The sequence below is a fragment of the Podarcis liolepis genome, assembly GCF_965112155.1.
Source record: "Podarcis liolepis genome assembly, chromosome: 10".
Lineage (NCBI taxonomy): Eukaryota > Metazoa > Chordata > Lepidosauria > Squamata > Lacertidae > Podarcis > Podarcis liolepis.
Window position 1 is genome coordinate 48,776,147 of NC_139562.1, and position 24,202 is coordinate 48,800,348.

Consider the following 24,202-nt stretch of genomic DNA (forward strand, 5'->3'; position numbering starts at 1 on the left):
ATGTCCTTGCTTTTGGTTTTTCTGTTCTCAAGTCCTGGATCCAGATTTGACCATGCTTAGAGTAGATCCATAAAATCAATGAGACTTGAGTTAGTAAATCCCATGTACTTAGCTGGATCAAACGCCAAATATGTATGGCATGAGCAACATAAATCCTGGTGGCAAGCACCCTAACATTACAGAAATATATTCAGTATAAAAGTATAAATAATTTTTTTAAATAATGAAAAACAAGATTTACAGTGCAGTCCACAAATGTATTTTTAATGCCTGTAACTGGATCACACTGAAACCCCATCTCATCCAGCATTTGATTTCCAGCTGTAGCTAGCCTTGGTTCACAAGCACAATGAACTGCATTAGCAAGCTGGTGAATGTGGAATTCACGGTCTATCCTGAGGGTTTCTTCCATCCATGTTTGCCCTCGTTATGGTCTTCTTGCAAGCATCTGACTGACCACTCTGGTGAAACAGGATCCTGGACTTGATAGACCTTTGGTAATACCACCTTTGAAAATGGAGGCTCTGTCCAGCTATATGGCTAAGGGCATTCAGTAGAGCTGTCCTCTGTAAATTAGTGTAAAAGCAGTGTTGCCCTCAGGGTAGGACCTCGGCGCAGATGCTTGGGGTGTCATTCAGCAGATTGAGCAAGAAAACCCCCAAACAGCGCTGGGTTGCTGCATTATCGAAATGCCACTATTCAAAGAGAGAAGCCCCCATAAGACAATTGAAGCCAGAATCTAAAATTACCCAGCAGATTACTGTTTTAATAGTTTTTTAATCCCTGCAGCAATCTAAACTAGCCTTCCTTCCTTATGGCAGTTTATAGGAGAGCTGAATCTGGCTCTGTACGTATATACTTCCCAGACTTAATCATTCATGCCTATCCCTTTTTGTGTGTTTTTTCTTTTGTGTGTGTACCAATCCATGTCGTTATCTGTATGATTCATTTCCTTATGGCCCAACCTTCTTGTACAACTGGGTTCTAGGTAGCTTAATTAAAACAATACACACCAACTCCATAACGGCTACAGCTCAATAATAGCACTAACGTATGTTCCTCCTGTGTATGCTGTAATGCTAAAGAAAATCCTGTTTGTTCTTTTTCAGTAAATTTATTTCAGACCGCGAGAGCAGAAGAAGTCTAACCAACAGCCACTTGGAAAAGAAGAAATGTGATGAATATGTAGGTTACCCTCCTTGCCCTCCTTGCACAAAGAGCCAGCCTGATGCCCTCCAAAAGCTGTTGGACTACAACTCCCATAATCCTCGAGCACCAGCCATTCTATCTGGGGCCGTTGGGAGATGAAGTCTAGCAACATCTGGAGGGAAACATGTCTGCTACCCCTGTCCTACAGTGGGAGCTGTGAGGTGCACACAGCTCTCTTTTGCAAACAAGAGGTTTGCTGTTCACGTCAGTTTGTGGAACAGCTCACCCACATTTTATTTATTACATTGATATTCTCCCTTCTAAAGAGCTTAAGGCAGGGTGCGCAATTCTCCCCAACCTCGCATGTTATCCTCATAACAACCCTGTGAGGTAGGTTAACCTAAAAGATATTGAGTGACCCAAGATCACCCAGTTAGCTTCATGTGGCTAAGTCAGGGCTTGAACCTGGGTCTTCATGTTCCTAGTCCCAACATTTTACTGCTACACCACACCAAACTCTTTTGAGTTCCACTGAAGTGAATGATTAAGCTCCTTGCTAGAAGAGGTCTCTGTAAATACGGAGTTCTCTTGTCCTGGAGGAAGGCCTGTGTGGGACGTCACCACCCATCTCTCCACTGGCAGGAAGTCAAGACTTGAATGAGGGTATACCTGGTGGGCAGGGCAACCCCTTCACCAGCTCAGCTTCCTGCCAGCTCCACTGTATGTTGCTCTTGTCGGCAGCTTCAGGCAGGAACACCATTTAGGAAGGAATTTTCCTTTGTCTTCATTTGTTTGTCTTTCCGGGATCCTCTTTTCTCTCCCCATCTGCTGCTTTTTCGTTTCCTTCTGGCTACATAGATCTCTCCTTTCCCTTCTTCCAGCATCCATTTTCTTTTGGCTTTTGGGGCCTACAGCCCTTGGAAGCCTCTGGACATCCCGGAGGGGGAGAGCTTTGGAAAGGGGTGGAACATGGTAGATGGAGCTTTGCCGAGGAGGAGGTCCAACAGGCCAACGAGCAATCCCAGGCAGTAGGCAATGCCTCTAAGGCCTTTCCTGAGCATAAGTCCCCCCAAGAGAGTTTTCCCTTTTCTAGAAGAGTTCTGCTAGAACATCTTGCATGAATGGCAGGTTCCTGGGGCCTCAGTGTGAAATTACGGGTGATATTCAATTTATTTGATTTCAGTGCATCTACTGAATGTATGACTTGGTTGGGTATCATCCTATGTTCTCTCAATTACTTTGTGGCTTTTCAGTTACTAATAATTCACCTCTTGCCACTGTACCCAAGTGGGCAAATAATCAAATTATCTGACTGAAGGGAAAGAGTTGGGATGAGAAAGTATATTCAGAAAAAAGCATAGGATGCTTTTCAAATATGCTGCAAACCATAGGAAGTTTTATTCTTTTCTTTTCTTTTAATTCAACCTGTACAGATTCCAGGCACGACTTCATTGGGAATGTCTGTCTTCAATCTCAGCAATGCCATTATGGGCAGTGGAATATTAGGTCTTGCCTTTGCGTTGGCTAACACAGGAATCCTGCTCTTTACGTAAGTCATCAACATGCAAAAGGCCTTGGGTAAATTTTCACTTTGACACAGACATCAATTTGGAGTGAGTGTTGATGTTCATACTCCATTTGTATGCTGTTTTAATAAATAAAATAAGCTATTAAAAATAAGTGTGCAATTCACATACAACTTAAAAGGCAGCTGTTTAGCATTCAGGCAGCCCAACCCACTGGAGTCTAGTTTCTTCTTTTTCACCTTCAGATTTATTTCTGTAGGAGTAAGGCAGAAGATTGCATAGAATCCCAAGCAATGGCACTTTTTCCTAAGGCTAAAGCATCTCTCAGAGAACAAATGCACTATTAAATGCCATTATTCTTATCTGATTTCTGGGGGTGATGTTCAACTAAGTTTTACTCAGAGCAGACCTATCAAAATTAATGGCCCTGACATGTTCATTAATTTCAATGGATCTACTCTTGAGTTAGGGACACGGGTAGCACTGTGGGTTAAGCCACAGAGCCTAGGAATGCCGATCAGAAGGTCGGCGGTTTGAATCCCCGCAACAGGGTGAGCTCCCGTTGCTCGTTCCCTGCTCCTGCCAACCTAGCAGTTCAAAAGCCTAGCAGTTCCGTGCGCTGCTCTGGTTTGCCAGAAGCGGCTTAGTCATGCTGGCCACATGACCCGGAAGCTGTACGCCGGCTCCCTCGGCCAATAAAGCAAGATGAGCGCCGCAACCCCAGAGTCGGTCACGACTGGACCTAATGGTCAGGGGTCCCTTTACCTTCACCTTATCTTGAGTAAGCCACCCCAGTTACCTATCTTTATGAAATTGTGTTTAGGTGATCATATATTAAAATCACAACATTGAAAACTAGCACATTTCAGAGAAATAGTTCTCGTTCTGAGCCAGTGAAATTATACCCCATAATAATATTTTGAATTAAAACATGTAGAATGTTGGTGCAAAAATGTTTTAATGCTATGAACAACAGAGGCTTCAATTCCTAACATACTTTCTTGAAAGCAAGTCCCATTGGATCCAGTGGGTTAGACTCAACCTGCAAGTGTGGAGGGTTCTACATTTAAGTTTCTCTATGAGAAACATCAGGTTCCTGAATTTAGTGCCTTTAGAAAGTGTCTGAACCAAACATTTCTTAAACATTATAAATAATAGGATTTTATCTTTGTTCAGTATCTATTAATCTATACTAGAAGAGTTTGGATTTTGGATTTGATATCCCGCTTTATCACTACCCAAAGGAGTCTCAAAGCGGCTAACATTCTCCTTTCCCTTCCTCCCCCACAACAAACACTCTGTGAGGTGAGTGGGGCTGAGAGACTTCAGAGAAGTGTGACTAGCCCAAGGTCACCCAGCAGCTGCATGTGGAGGAGCGAAGACACAAACCCGGTTCACCAGATTACAAGTCTACTGCTCTTAACCACTACACCACGCTGGCTCTCATACTAGACTTTCTATACTAGACTTTGACCTATACCTAGGGATGTGCAGCAGATTCAAACAAATCCCAAGCTGAATGGGATGCCTCTGAGAAATTCTGAGCTTGTCCGAGGTGAACTGGGATAAAAGTTGTCTAGAGTTGAAGCACAGTTTCCAACCCCTCAAAAAATCCAACAAACATTGGTGATTTGCAAGCCCCCCCAAAGGGATTTAAAGAAGTGAAACTCATGATTATGAGCTTACTACAGGCATAGCCAAACTCAGCTGGCCAGATGTTTTGGGACTACAACTCCCATCATCCCTAGCTAACAGGACCAGTGGTCAGGGATGATGGGAATTGAAGTCTCAAAACATCTGGAGGGCCAATGTTTGCCTATGCTTGGCTTACTATATAAGGAAAATACTTGGGGAGGGATGGGTGGAGCAGTGCAAGGGTGGGGAGAGGGAGGAGGCTGATCGGTCAAGCTTGTAACCAGAGGGAATTGTTTTCCCCAGACTCTTCCATACCAGTGCTCCTTACCTCTACCCTCAAATCAACTTTCAAGGTGCTTAGCACAAAAACCACTGGACCAATCTGTCCCAATTTGGCACTCCTTTCTCTCTTCTAGCTGCAATTTTCCAACCAGTTGCCCACAAAACACTAGAGGAGATTAAGTTAATCCTTTTTTCTTTTTTTTACACCTCCAAAGCTGTCCTTGTGGAAAAACCGCTGCTGCTGCTGTCCCAGTATTTGGCAGGCTGCATCTCCTCATAATGGACTACTATGCAAATTTCATTCAATTCTGCCAGAGAGGGTGGGGAAAACATTATAGCCGTTTTAACATTTCCCAATAATGAATGCTTATTAGATGCAAGCCATCCATAATGTTTGCCTTTGGTTATTGGTAGGTCCCAACTCATCATTTGAGAATTCTTTTCTGGAGCAAAATATATTTCCTCTATATAAGTTCCAGTATCTTAGCAGCATCTGAAGGAGCAAACCTGAAAAGTTTTAATTGCATATAGGAGTGAATTACTTAAGCTTTAAGTGTTAGAAACACGGGTTCTTTCAATCTTCCAGAAGTGCCAAAGAGTATAAAGGAACATTGCAGTAACTTCACAGTCTTAAAAAAAGCACACCTTTGTGAAGCACAGTTTTACAGCTTCCCTGAAAAAGATGTCTCTTGTAAACAAGACAGATTTTATAGATTAAAGATAGAGCAGTGCCCACCCTCGAAAAACATTAAAATAGTTTCTGCTCCAGAGACATGTTATATATATATATATATATATATATATATATATATATATATATATATATAAAAAGTTTGATTTTTTTAAAGGTATTTTAGAACATTCTATTAGTATGAACATAGAGAAGAAACCAGACTGTGGTTGAAATCCTGTGTACATTTTCTTGGGAATAAATCCTCTTGAATACAATGGGGCTTACTTCTGAGTAAATATACATATTGTACTGTGTGGGCAGATTACAGAGAGAAGGAGCCTTGTGCAAGCCTTGTTGAAATGAATGTGAACCAGATTAAAATTAATAGTTTATTTCATGGGCAGGAGAGTTTCTGCCTGAAATGCACCCTTTGCCACTACAGTGGTACCTCGGGTTACAAATGCTTCAGGTTACATACACTTCAGGTTACAGACTCCGCTAACCCAGAAATAGTGCTCCAGGTTAAGAACTTTGCTTCAGGATGAGAACAGAAATCGTGCTCCGGTGGCACGGCGGCAGCAGGAGGCCCCATTAGCTAATGTGGTGCTTCAGGTTAAGAACAGTTTCAGGTTAAGAACGGACCTCTGGAACGAATCAAGTACTTAACCCGAGGTACCACTGTACATTGTTTTTAAAAAATAAATTCCAGTACCACACTGGAGAAATTCAATATGTGCTACTCAGTACCCAGAGTCATTGTTGAGTATCTAATATTTGTTACAAAGGAACCACAAACTGCTTCGCAGTCAAGGATAAATGTATGTTAGGAGTTATTTTAACACTGTAACCAAAAAAAACCCAACAACACCAAATCTTTGTTTCCAAGGGAAGCTGTGGCTACATTGCAGTGTATCAAAAGCTGGGTTACTAGAGCTACAGCTGTTGGAATGAAGCTTTTTAAAAACTGAGCTCAAGAATCTACCCAGAATATTCAAGGTGATTCACACATTTCCAGATCACATAGGGAGTGAAAGAATGAATTGGTTTGGAGGGGGGGGGCAGTCAATGAGGTTGTCCAGAGATAGCAAAATATCCAGCCCTGAACCTGTTCAATAGAAAGAGGAACTCTTTCCTGCCAACAACCCCGCTGCCCAGTTCTTGAAGGCAGCCAAGGAGAGTCTTCAGATGTGTTTTCTGCTCTGAAGAAATGTAATGTTTGTGCTGACTGTCCCTCGTGGTACCTGAAGCTCTTTTCGGTGGTTGGTCATGGGTGCGTAGGGTGGGGTAAAGCCAAGCCTGCCATGCATTCAGGAGCATCTCTCCTGGCTGGGGTGAAACTCCAGTAAAAGCTCCTCAGCAGGAGCATCACTGCCAGTTGCTGGGATGGGGAGGGTTGAGGCTGTGTGGGCACCCTGGTGGCAGTGCTAGGCTGGCTCTACCAGTGCCCCTATGAAGCCCCAAGTTCACCACTGCCTCATCCTTCCCAGCGGGTGACAGCAGTGCTATGGGAAGTCCTACTGCCTTCCCATTTAACTACCTCTCTGTTCCTTTTTCCCTGTTTCCACACTTCCTGAAAACAGCTTGGCTTGCAGGAGAGGGGGTGAGTTAAGGGGCAGAGAGAGGACTCCTTCCATTCTCTTCCTCTTGTTTTCTCATCCTTTCTGCCTGAGGCTATTTGGATGAGAGGAAAGGGAGAGATTGTGTGGAAAAGGAGAGCAAACAAGAAGGAAAGGGTCCTTCTTTGCCTTGTGCGTGCTTCCCCCCCCCCCCATTTTTTCAGCCCCCAAGCTATACAAAAGCAGACATAAAGACAGCTCTGGCAAGTCATGCTACATTTTTCATGTAACAAATATTCAGCAAGCTAAGAGCAATTCGACCACAGGAAATCACCCTGTGGAACAGACAGCTGCAGGTGACTCACACAAATGAGCAACACTGCTTTTGAGGGCGAGGAGCTAGTAGCCAGCCTGCTCTCGGACGAAAGACTATGTCAACCTCAAGAACAGGGCTCAGATAGATGATGAGGTAAAGGCCTTCACTCGCGATTAGGCAAAAACCACATTTCATTTGTAGCCCGGTATTCTGAGAAATGGTGGGAGGGAAGTGAGAATAACTTTAGTATTTACCCAGTTTGACAATAAAAAATGACCAAAAGTTGCTGACTGGCCAAAAAAAGAAAACTCTGGCATTCTCTTGGACCTTTAAGCTGCAAACAGATCCAGAGCAGGACTGTTACTGTCACATGTCAGCAGCAGGGCTGGCTCAGGATCCAGCCCCATTTCAGGAGTTTCCCTGCTGACAGTAGAGCTTCTCTGCTAGCCTACAGGAGGGTCCAAGGAACAACTACGCTCTATCAAGATCCATAGCTGCCAACGTTTCCCTTTTTTTAAGGGAAATTCCCTTATTCCAAATAGGATTCCTCGCAAGAGAAGGGAAAAGTTGACAGCTATGTCCAGATCCCTTCCAGCATAGCTGATTGGCAGTTTGAATTGCTCTGTTACACAGAATGGAGAGATATCTCTATGCATCAAGCAGACGTGAAATTTACAGCATCAGTGATCAGTGGAAATGCTGGAAACCCAGTGCTTTTTTTTCCCTAAAAAAATGTTTAGGGGTACTCTCATTTTCCTACTCATATTGAAATACTGCCCCTCAATGAGGCCAAACTTAGATTCACAAAATGTTTAGGGGTATGCGTACCCCTATGCCCCCCCCCGAAAAAGAGCACTGTGGAAACCCTAATGTGTGCTCCAGCACAAAAGAGCACGAGAAGGGTTTTTAAAAGGTTAAGACAACACTAAATGGCTTTGAACCTGACACGGTCATTTTCCTGTTCTCCTCAAGTTACCTCAGAATGTTATGAATGCAAGCTTAAATCTCCACCCTCCCTCACACTACAGCCCATTCTTATCTGTTCTCACTAATAGGTGCAATGCTATCTAACACTTAACAGGGTGAGAAGCAGCACCTTTGTGTTGCTAGCAGGAAGTAAGAGCCATTTGCTCTGTACACATTTAATATCCCTCAGAATCGGGTGAAGAACATTTTTCTAACTTCAGTACATTGATGTTAAAAACGCTGAAACTGTTTGAGGGAAGCCTTGTGTGTTGTGAACCAGTTAAACGGCATTATCACTTGCACACTTTTTCCTTTTCCATTTGTGGAATAAATAGACAACAATCAACTAAAGAGAATGCTCCGTATATATTGACAGATGTATTTGCCACAAAATTAGTTCTGCGGATTTATTTTTTTTAACAGTGGTTTTTGACAAGAATGCTTTTGTTATCCCTGATTCAACATATGAAACATGAGAGCTCTTTTGGTGCTGCAGAGTTTTCTCAGCTCCGCGTGCATGTTTTGAATTTGCAGAAAGCCGGCACTGTTCATGTTTTCATACCATTCCCCGGGTTGGTACTGGCAGTAGTCAGCCTGTCTCAACCACAACCCATACAGCAAACAATCTGTTCATGCTGTTTTATTGGAAGCCGTGGAAAATACCAAGTTTATGCATAGCAACCTGCAGCAGATTTTGAGGGCAAGGAAGGGCAGCAGATTAGAATATTGTTCCCTGTTCCCCTTTTTACTTGCAAAGACCATCCTGGGCTTGCCATGGGGAGCTCAGGACTAGAAACCACATTACTGTTTTGCAGAAACTACGACTCGGGGCTCTTGAATAAGCATCTGTGACTAAGCACGAGTCACCAGAGACTTCTTCCTATCCAATTCAAACACTGGCCACAGCTACTGATGGCTTGAACAGAAACATGATTAGTAGCAGTTCTTCTTAGCTTATTCAAAGAACTGCTCAGCCATTAGGTAATGTGCTGAAAACTCAGGAAAGCCCGTCTCATGGCTTGAGTTCCCCCCACCCCCGCAAAGTACAACTTCTTGCAGTTTAGAGATCCAGTACTAACATATTATGCTTAGCTATGGTTCACCATTACACACATGAGCTTCAGGGTCCACATGCTCCCCACCAAGACATTTGTTCATATAGCACAGCCACAGGGAGGAGATCAGAAGCTTTTGCTTCAATGAACAGTGGCTATTTGTTGTGTCTGAACCCAGACAAGCATTAGTTAAGTAAGGTTTAGGGAAACCATGGATTATAATCCTGTTTCTCTAAACCAGGCTTCCTCAACCTCGGCCCTCCAGATGTTTTTGGCGTACAACTTCCATGATCCCAAGCTAGCAGGACCAGTGGTCAGGGGTGATGGGAATTGTACTCTCAAAACATCTGGAGGGCCGAGATTGAGGAAGCTTGCTCTAAACCGTGGTTAATACTAACCACAGTTCTTAGTTTGGACGGGGGGGTGAAATACCTACATTCATTTATTCATAGGCCTCTTCAAAACCAATAAATATGCAAATCAATACAATGAGATACAATTACAGATACAAATCACAAGCTCAAGTGTAAAACTGGGTAGACATGTGGAGATCAAATAGAGGCTAGCCTGGGAATGGAAGTGAACATTTCCCATTTCATCCTCCCAGCTTCTGCAGTGGAGGGAAGGAGAAGGAGGAGTATGAAAGCCTGAGGCTTACCTAGGCTTGTTTCTGATATACTAAACCTTGGTTTAGCATTATATCTGAACACAACCATTATCGGCTTCTAGAATCGATTTTGCTAATGGGAGAGGATGTTTTCTTTCTTAAGAGAAATTCCGCAGGAATGATGCTTATCCAAAGTGGCCATACAAAGTGGTCTAACAACATCTGACAGATGTGCCAGGGACATTATTCATTTCCTTGCTTGAATACAAAGGACAATAGTCTGACTGGAAATCACTACAAGAGCATATAACTCCCAGCTGTGTCATATATTTAAACATTTTCTTAATAGGACTCTTGTCTATTCAGACTAATTTATCTTGCTGGCTTGCATCAAGGTACTAAATATAGCTGCATTTGTAACTAACCACCACACCGTTTTCATACCATATTCATTTGAAGAGCTTTACACTGCTTGGTCCAATTTATGGTACTAATTTATTGAGTGAGACTATTTGGAGAGTCTGGCTTTGAGCATCTGCTGTAGCATTAGCCAGCACATGAGCAATGCCGTCTGTACCCAGGCCTTAATAAAAGGAGGCCCAACTTTGGCTCATACCATAATACTTGCAAGACACAAAAGAGCTCTTAGAAACTATAGCTTCCATTATATACCCCACACTTCAGTTCCATACAAAATATGGGTGGTGATTTTCCCTATGTCTATAAAAATGTACAAAGACAATAAACAGCTTCTCTTGCCATATCGCTGCTGTTATTAGTTTATTATAAGGCCCCTTTTCACACACAAAAATGAACTCAGAGTGACTTGCAGAAACAAACATGAAAAACAAATATAAAAACCAGAACAAAAACATATTAAGCCACAATAATATGCATAAAAGAGCAAATCCAACTCAACACCACCTCACCCAAAATAGGCAGAGAATTAAATGCCAATGGCCAAGAGAATAAAAATGTTTTTCCTTGTGCCTTAAAGGGAAGGTGCCAAGTGGATCTCCCAGCGGAGAGCATTCCACAGCTTTCCTAGGAAGCCTAGTTTAGGTAACGCACCACCATTCATTATATGGATAGAGTTTGGCCAAAACAGTAGCCCTTAATTGAAAATTAAATTTAAAGGTTCTGGTGGCAGTGTAGCTTAGCTATTGACTTTCCAATTAACGCAAGGCTATCCTGTTCTGAGGGCTAAACGGGGGTCAGAAAATCTCATAATTATTCTGATATTAAAATTCCCCAATAAATCCATATGGGGCTCTGGGTTAAACAAGGATGGACAAACGGATAGACAGCATTTCCCAATTCACCCCACACTTCAGGCACAAAATTTTGCGACGAACCTTCAATATTTTGGATGTTGCGGAAATTTCTGTAAGCACAAAGACAGCCTTTATCCTACTGCTATGACCACCACTACATCTCCACCCACCTCCTTTTTTGGGGGGGTGGAGGGGGGTGATGACACACTACACAAGGTTTGTAACTCTAAATATATTCTGCTTGGATCATGCAGCCAAATTTGCTGGAGACAAATAACCTAAAACTGATGGAGAGACACTATAAAATCTTTGTCAGCCAATTAGTTTAGCCACTCAGCAATACTCTAAATAAGCAATTTAATTGGTTTTATACTTATAATTCAAGTCAACAACATTCCGTTCTCAGATAGTTTGCTGATGTAAACAATAATTTAACAGGGCAACTTCACATCCCATGGATTCTCTGCTTTATGAACTTCTGCATAGACTCTTGCAGGAATGGGGATAACATTTGGAAAGCGTAAAATAATTTCCCTCCCTTTGACCAATGTATTTTTTTTAAAAAAATTAATAGACCCAGGCCTTTGATCACTCCATAGGAAGATGAATGGCCTGTGATTTAGAGCTCTGAGTTCTTCTAAACCAGGCACCCCCAAACCCAGCTAACATCCCTAGCTAACAGTGGTCAGGGATGATGGGAATTGTAGTCCCAAAACATCTGGAGGGCCGAGTTTGGGGATGCCTGTTCTAAACTATCAATTTTTACAGGAAATATCTTAACATTCATTCCATTTGCTTGTCACCTGGACACTACTGAGTCATTTTGTTTCCAGTGGCTGAAACAATATTTCTGCCACTGTTCCAAATTCAGTGCAGTACAGGACCTGGCTTATTATATAACAATGATATATTTTTCTTTCTTATTTCCTTTTTTTATAGGTTGCTTTTGATTTCAGTGACGTTGCTGTCTATTTATTCAATAAACCTCCTGTTGTTGTGTGCAAAGGAAACAGGTAATTCATAAGAACGTTGTACAATTCAATATCAATGAAGGTGACAGGGTGAAGTATATGGAGAATAAAATAAATGTTTTTGTCCGTCCGTCCGTCCGTCCCCCCATCAGTGCTATAATAGTGCGGGTGGGGGGAAACTTTAGTAGTGGTCCTGAATACAATAGAAAACATTAAATGCACTTTACTTCACCAGAGAAATTGAAGCCTTGCAGAAGTGTATCAAAGGAAGCGATAATCGAGCCTTCTATTCATGAAGGCAGAAACAGACTCAGGTGAGACTGCAGGAAACAGAGCAGCACCTGTTCTTGATGGATTGCATTTTCTGCCTCGAAACTCCCCATCCTGTGCTTTAACAAAGTACCAGACGATGGAGGGTATAAAGACACAGCCTAAATGACAACAGTGCATAAAGGAAGTGCATGTAGTGTCTCGATTTCCTAAGCTAGATAAAGGAACATTCCTACTGCTGGTGCCATGTCAACTTAAAGTGTTCTTATGTATTGGCCAACCCTAAACAAATGTATCCTTGATCTGACTGCAGATCCTTCAGCATGTCAAAGGAAGCGAACATTGTTGGAAACAGGAAGGTTTTCTAATTTTCTGTACAGTGTGTTACTGAACAGCACCCGTTAGGGATCAACAACACGAAAGGGTTATTTCCTTAATGCCCTGCTTGTGAACTTCCTGGGGCATGTGGTTGGTCACTGTATGAAACAGGATTCTAGATCAGATGAACCGTTGATCAGATCCAGCAGAGCTCTTCTAATGTTCGGTGGTTTATTGTGCCCCAAGAGTTGTGTTGTATCATGTTCTTCTTTATTCTTTTTAACTTTTCACCCTTTTTAATATTTTAAAACTCCGTTAAGAGTTTGGGTGTAATCTTCGACACCTCCCTTTCCATGGAGGCGCAGATTGCAGCTATAACAAAGGCGGCATTTTTCCATCTCCGCCAAGCTAAGCAGTTGGCTCCTTACCTCTCTCGCCCCGACCTAGCCACTGTGATCCATGCGACGGTCACCTCCAGACTGGATTGTTGTAACTCGCTCTACGTGGGGCTGCCCTTGAGACTGACCCAGAAACTCCAGCGGGTGCAGAATGCTGCAGCGAGACTCCTTATGAGGTCTTCACTGCGAGATCACATTCACCCGGTGCTATACCAGCTGCACTGGCTCCCGGTGGAGTACAGGATCAGGTTTAAGGTGCTGGTTTTAACCTTTAAAGACCTATACGGCCTAGGACCCTCGTACCTACGGGACCGCCTCTCCTGGTATGCCCCACAGAGAAACGTACGGTCTTCAAATAAAAACATCTTGAAGGTCCCAGGCCACAGACAAGTTAGGCTGGCCTCAAACAGAGCCAGGGCTTTTTCGGCTGTGGCTCCGATTTGGTGGAACACTCTGTCACAAGAGACCAGGGCCCTGCGGGACTTGACATCTTTCTGCAGGGCCTGCAAGACAGAGCTGTTCCACCAGGCCTTTGGCCAGGGCACAGCCTGACTCCCTCCCTCAGCAATCTTTGCGGAGCTCTGGCCCAATGGTTGCCAGTGGCTTGAATTAATTAATTTTATAATGAATGATTTTAGAGTGTTGTTTATGCTGTACTTTTGTACTGTTTTATTGTTGTTAGCTGCCCTGAGCCCGGCTTCGGCTGGGGAGGGCGGGATATAAATAAAATTTATTATTATTATTATTATTATTTATTCTCAGATTGTAAGATTATATCCAAAAATGAATTTTTAAAGAAAGAATTTGAAGTGAAATAAAAAGAAAAGTTTGGTGGTTATACTCTGAGAGGTCATAGAGCTCAGTCTGCCTAGTTACATGACCTGGCAAAAATAAAATTATGATGATGCAAATGCTATGTGTCAGAGCTGCTTGAAGATCCTAGCTCACAGAGGATCACGCTAGCCAGCGGTCATTAAGTAAAAGTCTTTATTGAATTACAGTTTCCATTCTCACGCTGCTGCGCGCAACTCTACGCCTAGTAGCTAGGTCGGCGAAGCTCCGTCTGAGTCTCCGCCCTGTGTGCACCAACTTAATATCCTAGCCTTGCTCCACCTTTTCCTCCTGACTGTCCTCCTCTGGGTCCCTCTACCCCCCGGGGCTTCTTCCTTCCGGGATTCTTCTGACGCTGACCCGGACCCTCCTGCCTCCTTGCGCCGGGCTTTAGGACCTGGCTCTCTTTCGGGGCTGCTTACTGCGCCGCCTTCCTCTGCATTTGAACTTGGCGCGCGCCGCGCCCAACCTTCCACTTTCCTCTCAACCGTTCCTTCGCTCCCCGATGGAGGTGTGGCCATCCCCGACTCCTGTCCTCCCTCCTGTGGAGGTGTGGCCACTCCTGACTCATGTCCTCCCTCCTGTGGTGAGCTGCCAGCGCTTCCCCCCTGGCTCCCTTCCTCTTCCCTGCTTCCTGGCGGTGACGCTGGTCCCGATTTCCAGCTGCTCCCCCCTGAGTCCTCTCTGGCTCTGTCTTCCTGGGGTGCCCCCCTAGACTCCCCGCTTGCCCTCGCCACTGGTGCTCCTTTCTGTGAATCCTCTGATTCACTGGAAAGACTAGGAGATCTCGGGTCGTCGTCGTCACTCATCTTTTCTTCTGCCTCCTCCCCTTCGCTCTCTGTTTCCTCCCTTGCCCGTGCTTCTGCTCCTAAACCCCTGACATCCATCCCCCCCTCGAAGCCCCCCATTCCCCCCTCCCCTCCTTCCGGTGCTGGAGCTGGGGGCTGCTGTTGCAAAGGGACGAACGTCGGGTATCGGTCGCTTCCCGTGGCAGGCCTCCATCTGAAGTCTCCCGGGTCTTCCTCCCCGCTCTCGTCGACGACAGTCACCTCCGCTTCCATCTCTGTGCCGCCGTGCTCGAAACCAGGGTCGTCCCCGAAAACGTCCATGTCCGTCTCTCCCTCACTTCCTCCTGTCGGTGTTGCTCGTCCTGGGCCTTCCAGCCACCGTCTGCGCCACTGCTCCTCTGGCCTATCGTCCCACCAATACGAGGGTTCTGATGCAGATCCCGAGGGTGACCCCTCCGGGGAACGGACGTCTTGTGTCGGGTCCTCGTCCGAGTCGAACCCCCGGAAAGTGCTGGCCGAAAGTGTGGGCGTGAAAAGCCAGTCGTCAAAATATTCTGCTGGCATAGGTCTATGGGGAAAGAGGGCATGAAACTCGTCTTTGAGGAGAGGTTCGTCCAAGGCGTAGCCTGGCACCCAGCTGTTCGCACTGGCCGGGGTGCCCTCCTTGGCGAGAAAGTATTCTACCCCCTCTTCCCCCCATCTGGAGTCCAAAATCTCAGTGACTTCGTTGATGCGCTCCTTCTGTGCCACTTCCGCGTGCCCTGTTCTGTCTCTGACCGGACTCGGCGCTGTTCCGGGTTCCTGGAACCTGTGCGGTGCCTTGTAGGGAGTGAGCACCGATCTGTGGAATACCGGATGCATTCTGGAACCCTCCGGAAGTGCCAGTCTGAAAGCTACCGGGTTGACCTGCTCTTCGACTTGGTAGGGCCCCAGTTGCTTATGCCCTAGTTTCTTCTTGGCCAACGACCTGGCCGGCACTGCGTGGGCTGCTAACCAAACCCAGTCTCCCACGTGGAGCTCTTCTCCAACCCTTCTGTGCTTGTCTGCTTGTACCTTGTATGCGTGCTTGGCCAGCTCCAGGTGGCGCCTCAGCTGATCGTGGACCTCCTGCAGCTCCGACGCGAACGCATCTGCTGTCTGCGGCTCCCCCTCCCCCATTCTTTCCAGTCCCGGGAAGGTTCTGGGGTGCCTCCCGTTGTTGGCGAAGAACGGCGTGACCCCCGTGGACACGTGCTTCGTGTTGTTGTAGGCGAACTCGGCAAGCGGTAGGTAATCCACCCACGTCGCAGGCTGTTGATTTGCATAACATCTCAGGTACTGCTGCATGATGGCATTGACCCGCTCCGCTTGCCCGTTGGTCTGCGGGTGTCTCGCCGACGCCAGGTTGATCTTGACGTTCAGGAAGCCCATCAGCTTCTGCCAGAAATTCGAGATGAACTGCCGCCCCCGGTCGGACAGAATAGACCGTGGCAGACCATGAACCTTGAACACGTGGTCTATGAACAGTTTGGCGGTTTGCTCCGCCGTGGCCACCTTCGCACACGGAATGAAATGCGCCATCTTGGAAAACAGGTCCACCACCACCAGCACTGCCGTCTTGCCCCTTGAGCTGGGCAGATCCGTGACAAAGTCCAGAGCCACCCTTTCCCAAGGTTCGACCGGAGTTTGCAGCGGTTCCAACAGTCCGGCCGGCGGTTTGTGCACTGGTTTGGCCCTCTGGCAGGTGTCGCACCTCGCCACGTAGTCTGCGACCTCCCCTCTCATTCCAGGCCACCAGAAATCCCTGGCTACTAATTCCACCGTCTTCTCCTTGCCAAAGTGCCCGGCCGTGGGCGCGTCGTGCAGCTGCTGCAGCACCTTGGCTCGAAGTTCGTCTCCCGGCACGTAGATGGCCCCTTTTCGGATGAGCAATCCATCTCGTAGCCGGAAACCGTCGGCCGCTGCCTTGCCCCTTTGCACCTCTGCCATCTTTGCTTGTGCGAAGGAGTCCTCCTGCAACGCACGTCGCACCGCCTCTAGGTCCACGGTCGCCGCGGCGCACGCCCACACTGCTGGTGCGAAGATGTGCATGGCGGCCGCTGGCGTTGCGTCCTCCAGATACTGTGGCTTACGGGAGAGAGCGTCTGCCATGATGTTGGTGTCCCCCGGGACATACTCTATTCGGAAGTCGAAGTTTGCAAAGAACTCAGCCCAACGTATCTGCCTCTGGTTCAGGAACTGTGCCGTGCGCCAGTGCTCTAGATTCTTGTGGTCCGTGCAAACCTGCACCGTGTGCTTGGCGCCGATCAGAAAGTGCCTCCACGCCTTGAACGCTGCGTGAATGGCCAGCAACTCCCTGTCCCAGATGGTGTAGTTCTGTTCGGACTTGCTGAGCTTCCTGGAGTAAAACGCTCCCGGTCGCCACACCCCCTGCGGGTCTTTCTGCAACAGGACCGCCCCCACGGCTCTGTCCGAGGCGTCTGTCTCCACCCTCATCGGCTTGCTGGGGTTGACATGAAGCAGCTGCTCTTCCGACGCGAAGAGACGCTTGAGTGCCTGAAAGGACTGCTCCGCCTGCGCTGTCCAAACGAACTTCTTCTTCTTGGAGCTAAGCGTGTCAGTGATGGCCGCTGTCTGCATCGCGAAGCCCTTGATAAACTTGCGATAGAAGTTCGCAAAGCCGACAAACCGTTGGACCTCCTTCCGGTTGCGCGGACTCTTCCAATCCAACACCGCTCGAACCTTGGTGCTGTCCATGGCGAGCCCCTTGTCAGACAGCTTGTAGCCCAGAAAATCCACCTCCGGCACGTCAAATTGGCACTTCTCCAGCTTGGCGTAGAGCCTATGTTGCTTTAGCCTGCTCAGCACTTCCTTGACGTGTCCGTCATGCTCCTGCTGCGACTCCGAAAAGATCAGGATGTCATCTAAGAAACAGACGCACGTCTTGTAGAGAAGTCCCGCCAACACGTGATGCATAAACGCTTGAAAAACGTGGGAGCCATTTTGCAATCCAAAAGGCATAACCCTATATTCGTAGGTCCCCAGTGGCGTGAACATGGCTGTCTTCCACTCATCTCCTTCCCGCATGCGAATGAGGTTGTACGCCCCCCGCAGGTCCAACTTGGTGAACACTCTGCCCTTCCGTACCTTTGCGAGGAGGTCGTCAATACGGGGCATGGGGAAGTCCGATGGCCTAGTCAGACTGTTCAAAATCCTGTAATCCACTACCAGTCTTTTCTGGGGCGTGTCCCGCTTCTTAACAAAGAATACGGGACTGCCCCCCACTGCCCTGGACTCCCGGATGAAGCCGCGTTGCAAATTATGGTCAATGAACTCTTTGAGTTCCTGCAGTTCGTCCTCTGACATGGAATACAGTTTCCCTTTAGGCAGCGCCGCCCCCGGCAGCAGGTCAATTTTGCAGTCATATGGTCTGTGAGGGGGTAGCCTGTCTGCCTCCTTCTCGCAGAAAACTTCCAAAAATTCAGCGTACTTGTGTGGAATCGCTTGCAGCGTGCCTAGCAGCAGCTGTGACTCCTCTTCCTCTCCTTCCTGCCTGGGCACGATGCAGTGTTCAGCACAAAAGGAAGAGCCGAAGGTCAGCTGCCTCTGGTACCAAGCCATCGCTGGGCTGTGCTTGTCCAGCCAACTCATGCCCAATACAATGGGCGTGTCAGATAGTCGAGTGACGTTGAAGCTGATGATTTCTCTGTGATTCCCAAGTCGCATCACCATTGGTGGCGTCTGCTTCACCACTTGCCCCCCGAGCAGCTCCCTGCCATCCACCGTGACAACCTGCAGGGGCAGTGTGGCCGGCAGCAACTGCACAGCGTGCCTGTCGACAAAGTCCTGCCCTATAAAGTCCGCATTGCTGCCTGAGTCAATGGTGATTGGCACATCCATGGTGATTCCATTGGGCAGTTGGAGAGACGCTGTGAGCCTCACTACTGGTTTGGGCGGGAGGGGGTTCACGGGCTGTAAAATAGCTGGGGACTGCGTCACTAACACGTCTGGCTGGGCCCCAGTGCCTCTTCCTCCAGCCAGACAGCCTCGTTTCCCTGCTGCGGTCCTCCTTGCTGTGTTGCTGCAGTCACCATTGCTGAGGCTGCAGTGAGCTTGTGGGGCCTCTGGGGACACTCTTTCGCCTTATGCCCTGGCTCCTCACAGACGTAACACTTCCTGTTCCCTCTAGGAGGCTTCGCTTTCACTGCTGCTGGTGCTAGGGCTCTGGTTGCTGACTGAGCCCTTGCACCTCCCACCTCCATAGGTTCGGCTCCTCCTCCTGGCGGAGGCGTGGATTGCGCCCGCGCTGCTTCCCTGGGAAAGAAGGAGGGGCTCCCGGCTGGTTCGCGCCCTCCACGCCCTTCGTCCCTGTTCCACGGACGTCCTTCCAGCCTCACCCCCACTGCCAGTGCCCTCTGAACGACCTCCTGGGTGGTTCGGGGTCTCTCCCCCCTGGCGATCTCATCTTTAATCGAGTTATGCAGCCCCTCCCAAAAGAGGTCTCTTACAGGAGCCGAATCTCTGTCCCATTCCAGGGCACTGACCAAGGCGAAAAAGCGGGCATGGTACTGCCTGACGCTGGCCCTCCCTTGTCTCAGCCCATGCACCTCCTTCCGTGCAAGATCCACGTCAATACTTGATAAAAAACACCCATCCATTGCTTTAATAAAGGCATCTGCATTCTGTAGCGCCGGATCCTTATCTCTCCATAAATTGCGTAGCCATGCTCTCGCATCCCCATGCAGATGGGACATGATGAACCCCACTCTCTCTTGTTCATCTCTAAAGTCTTTATGCAGCAGTTGCAGTGCGCACAGTACGTCGGCTCTAAAGTTGGGATACTGTTGCAGGTTCCCATCGAAGTGAGAGACCAGCCCGCCTGTCCGTCTCGCCAACCCAATGCCCTCCTGCCGGGGTGTCTGCTTTGTCAGCACGTCTAACCTGACCTGGAGATCCCTGCAGGCTGCGGCTGCTTCCTCCTCCCTCTTCCTGGATGCTAGAGCCTCGGCGTTCAGTTGTGCCACCGCGTTTCTGAGTTCCTCTATCTGCTGCTCAGCCGTCATGTCGTCTGCCGTTCGTGAGCTTGCTAGTAGGCACCTGTGTTTCTCCCCTCCTCGAGGCTGTAGATGCCCACAAGTAGAGACGGAGCTTACTGTCAGAGCTGCTTGAAGATCCTAGCTCACAGAGGATCACGCTAGCCAGCGGTCATTAAGTAAAAGTCTTTATTGAATTACAGTTTCCATTCTCACGCTGCTGCGCGCAACTCTACGCCTAGTAGCTAGGTCGGCGAAGCTCCGTCTGAGTCTCCGCCCTGTGTGCACCAACTTAATATCCTAGCCTTGCTCCACCTTTTCCTCCTGACTGTCCTCCTCTGGGTCCCTCTACCCCCCGGGGCTTCTTCCTTCCGGGATTCTTCTGACGCTGACCCGGACCCTCCTGCCTCCTTGCGCCGGGCTTTAGGACCTGGCTCTCTTTCGGGGCTGCTTACTGCGCCGCCTTCCTCTGCATTTGAACTTGGCGCGCGCCGCGCCCAACCTTCCACTTTCCTCTCAACCGTTCCTTCGCTCCCCGATGGAGGTGTGGCCATCCCCGACTCCTGTCCTCCCTCCTGTGGAGGTGTGGCCACTCCTGACTCATGTCCTCCCTCCTGTGGTGAGCTGCCAGCGCTTCCCCCCTGGCTCCCTTCCTCTTCCCTGCTTCCTGGCGGTGACGCTGGTCCCGATTTCCAGCTGCTCCCCCCTGAGTCCTCTCTGGCTCTGTCTTCCTGGGGTGCCCCCCTAGACTCCCCGCTTGCCCTCGCCACTGGTGCTCCTTTCTGTGAATCCTCTGATTCACTGGAAAGACTAGGAGATCTCGGGTCGTCGTCGTCACTCATCTTTTCTTCTGCCTCCTCCCCTTCGCTCTCTGTTTCCTCCCTTGCCCGTGCTTCTGCTCCTAAACCCCTGACACTATGATTGGGCTTTACAATGCTTGGTGTTCCACTTGTTCCTAGAACTCTCAATATTCAATTTCCTGCTGTTTCATATATGTACATTTGCCCAAACATATTCAGGTTAAAGGAGCTTACTGAAGTGTTTGAACAGAAGCATTACAAATGTCAAGGGGGTGGGAGCAAGGAGATTTCATTTTGCGTTGAACTCCACCTCTCTAAGTATAAGTGACAACTTCTGACATTTTGGAAATGCATGATAAGCTGGATGGACTACAGAGATGAACACAGAATTATGAATGGTGTGTGTGTGTGTAGATGAGAGTGCGAGAACTGTAAATGACTTGCCATTGTTGTATCATATCATGACTCTTTTCCAACTTGGTTTAACCAGGCTGCATGGTTTATGAAAAACTTGGCGAGCAAATCTTTGGCACCCCGGGGAAGTTTATTGTTTTTGGATCCACGTCTCTTCAGAACACTGGAGGTAAATGCTGTGTGCTTAAAGGTGACCTTTTGGCATTTTCAGTCTCCCTAGTACCACTGTACTCTGCTCAAACTTAAATTCTCGCTGCATTGTAATAAATATGTATTAGGAAGAATATCTAGTGTTTCTGCTGTCTTGGCTATTTGGATTCACCTTCTTCCCATATGCCTTTGCTCCTCCTTCTGCCGGTTCTAATAAAGACACCAGTATGCTTCCAAGGATAAATGGAAGTCTAGCAATTCCTTTCCCCCACCCTTTTTTTTGGAAACCCTTTCCTAGTATGAGTCATGTTAATGACATCAGGTGAGTTTGCCGGCCCAGTTATTCTATTTCTATAGGACTATCCCTGGGTTATATTCAATGCATAGACTGAAGCCTGGAGGCCACTTCAAATGAGACCTTTTGTATTTGGTTATGGTTCCTGACTTGAGTACAAAAAAACTTATGCTGTGTGTCTCAGTTTCAAATAATGTATTTTGAGTGACTTGTCTCTTTAAAATTCACACAGATGGTGAGTGGGAAAGGATTGGGCCACTTCTGATGCATATATGAAAGGCATAAGCTACTGACAATACAGGCATGTGTCATTTAGACATCCCTGTGAGATACACAAACAGAGGGCAGGTTCAGACATAACATTTCTGGTCCATTGGAAATGGGCAAGCAACCTGAGCATTCCTGCATTCCCTTTATTTTCAGTAATATCTGCACTGGGTTTGAGTGCTACCTGCAAGCCAGGATTGCAAACCACAGCTTGATACTGGTTTGCAATCCTGGCTTCCTGGAAGCACTTAAAACCATAGTTTCCTCATCCAGATAACATGGGGATACTGCAGTTTAACAGACTAGGCACTCTTCTCTGCAACTGGGTGTGCAAGAAGAGGAGGAGGGAGCCCTCAATCTCATCACTCGTTCACATGTCCACATACCACAGTTTATTGGACCACCAATATTAATCTCTGAACCCACCCACAGTGTGTATTTTGTACTTGGGGATATCATAGCTGAATATACAAAAAGACTCGTTTGAATTGGCCCTGAGGGTAGCACAGAGAAAAACCAAGCACACGGCAGTGTCTTGGCATCATGACTGATTATGTTCCCTTTCTAACAAGACCTTGTTTTCCCCAGCAATGCTGAGCTACCTCTTCATAGTTAAAAATGAACTACCTGCTGCCATAAAGTTCCTTATGGGAGAAGAAGAAACATTTTCGTAAGTTTAATTTGTGGCTTTGCTGACTGGACTAATTGGTTAGTCGGTCTAAGGCAAGGGTTTATCAAAAGTATTCCGCGCTAGAAATGTTATAGGCTGCTGTCATGCTGGTTTTGAATGCTAGGTGTTGCGTCACAACTTCTTGCGGGCAGAGAAATAAGAAGAAGCAAAATATAAGCCTGAAGTTATCTATTCTGTGCTGCTTCAGTTGTTTGTTTGTTTTGAAAACTTTATAATAATAAACAAAGCATTATTATTCAGGTTCTTGGGGGGGGGGAAGCACCATTGAGAAATAATATATACTAAACTAAACAGAAAATTCCATTAGGGAAGTGGCAAACCACTCACAGATATATATTTTTTCATGCTAGATCAGCCTTCACCAGCCTGGTACCCTCCAGAGGTTAGGACTACAATTCCCATCAGCCTCCAGCACTGTGCTAAAGAGACAAACTGAGCAGTTGTATTAAACTAACTCTTACTTAAGAGCAAACCTATTATTAGACTTAAGTTAGTCATGGCCATTAATTTCAATGGGTCTACCCTGAATAAACCTAGCAGTTCGAAAGCACGTCAAAGTACAAGTAGATAAATAGGTACCACTCCGGCGGGAAGGTAAACGCGTTTCCATACGCTGCTCTGGTTTGCCAGAAGCGGCTTAGTCATGCTGGCCACATGACCTGGAAGCTGTACGCCGGCTCCCTCGGCCAATAAAGCGAGATAAGCGCCGCAACCCCAGAGTCGGTCACGACTGGACCTAATGGTCAGGGGTCCCTTTACGTATACCTTTTTACCCTGAATAAAAGTTAGCTGAGCATCAGCATCAATTTCTAATACCTGACTGGAAGGCTTGCTCTGCTCAAAAGCAGCAGTCAGAATTTTCCGTAGTGCTCCGTTTGCAAAGTATAGAGCTTGGGTAGCCAACATTGTGCTCTCCAGATATTGTTGGACCACAACTCCCATCAGTCCCTGACAGCATAGCCATTTGTCAGGGATGATGGGAGTTGCATCCAACAACATTTGGAGAGCACCCCATTGGCTACCCTGGTACAGAGAAATGAGTTAATGGGAGAGTTTGTACAATCACCCCTCTGCTTCATAGGCTGAGATATCAATGAGCCTTTTGCCCGCACTTGCAGCCCCTTTATTCCTTCCTTCATGCAAACTGGTAAACCTACCAGGATGTCTTTCATTTGCCACAGTTTCCCATTTCACTCAAACCAGGAAACTATGGTTAACAGCTTTAGAATATGGATTTTAACTCCAAACCATTGTTTTAATATTCTGTCTTGTTCTGAAGCGGTTGAGTTTCCCAGTTCAGACAAAACAGAAAACTGTAGTTAATAGGAGACTTTCTGATTTGTTTGCTAACTCACACAAAGGAAGGAGCAAAGAGACCACATATGTGGATGGGGGTGGGGGGGATTTGTTCATATCTCAGCTTATCACAGTAGACATCATATGCCTAGAAGCAAGGGCTTTTCATTCAGTGCATGTTGTCTTATGGCCACAGCACATATTGCAAAATAACTGTCTGCCTGGTTGAGCAAACCTTTCCTGTGTTGACAGCTTGAGGCAGGTCTAATGCCAATTGGCATGGCTTTGCCCCTCCACCCCTGGCATAGCTCTTAGTGCTTGGGCAATCCTTTTCTTAATAACTCCCACGAAAAAGTGATGTTTGCAGACTCCTGTGGCTGAGATTCAAGAAAGGCAACTTCATATTAATAGCTGTTTACTTATGCCATCTAATACCTATCCTGGGAAACAGTATCTTCTTGAGCAACTAGTCACTTAATAGGGGGTGGGGGAAACCCCAACTGTATAAAAATATGAAAATTCAGGGTAAAAAAAAGTGATGCTATCCTGTCACTTTTGAAAATGTTTTACAGGGCCTGGTACGTGGATGGGAGGCTTCTTGTCGTAACAGTGACGTTCTGTATAATCCTTCCCTTGTGTCTTCTTAAAAATTTAGGTAAGGA

General features: G+C 47.0%; 1 protein-coding gene across 3 annotated transcripts in view; it reads left to right on the forward strand.

Moving 5' to 3' along the window:
- SLC38A1 (solute carrier family 38 member 1) overlaps positions 1-24,202 on the forward strand; it is a 50,998-nt gene that overhangs the window by 12,917 nt on the left and 13,879 nt on the right. For 2 of the 3 annotated variants that reach the window (XR_014516607.1, XM_083463624.1), the window contains exons 3-8: positions 1,110-1,185; positions 2,583-2,698; positions 11,979-12,052; positions 20,918-21,010; positions 22,142-22,223; positions 24,113-24,195. Coding sequence is in view for 2 of the 3 variants with exons in the window: in XM_083463624.1 (XP_083319750.1) it covers positions 1,110-1,185; positions 2,583-2,698; positions 11,979-12,052; positions 20,918-21,010; positions 22,142-22,223; positions 24,113-24,195 (524 nt within the window). In the remaining variant the exon portion in view is untranslated. The remainder of the gene's footprint in view (positions 1-1,109; positions 1,186-2,582; positions 2,699-11,978; positions 12,053-20,917; positions 21,011-22,141; positions 22,224-24,112; positions 24,196-24,202) is intronic. The other variant, XM_083463625.1, reaches the window with a different exon arrangement.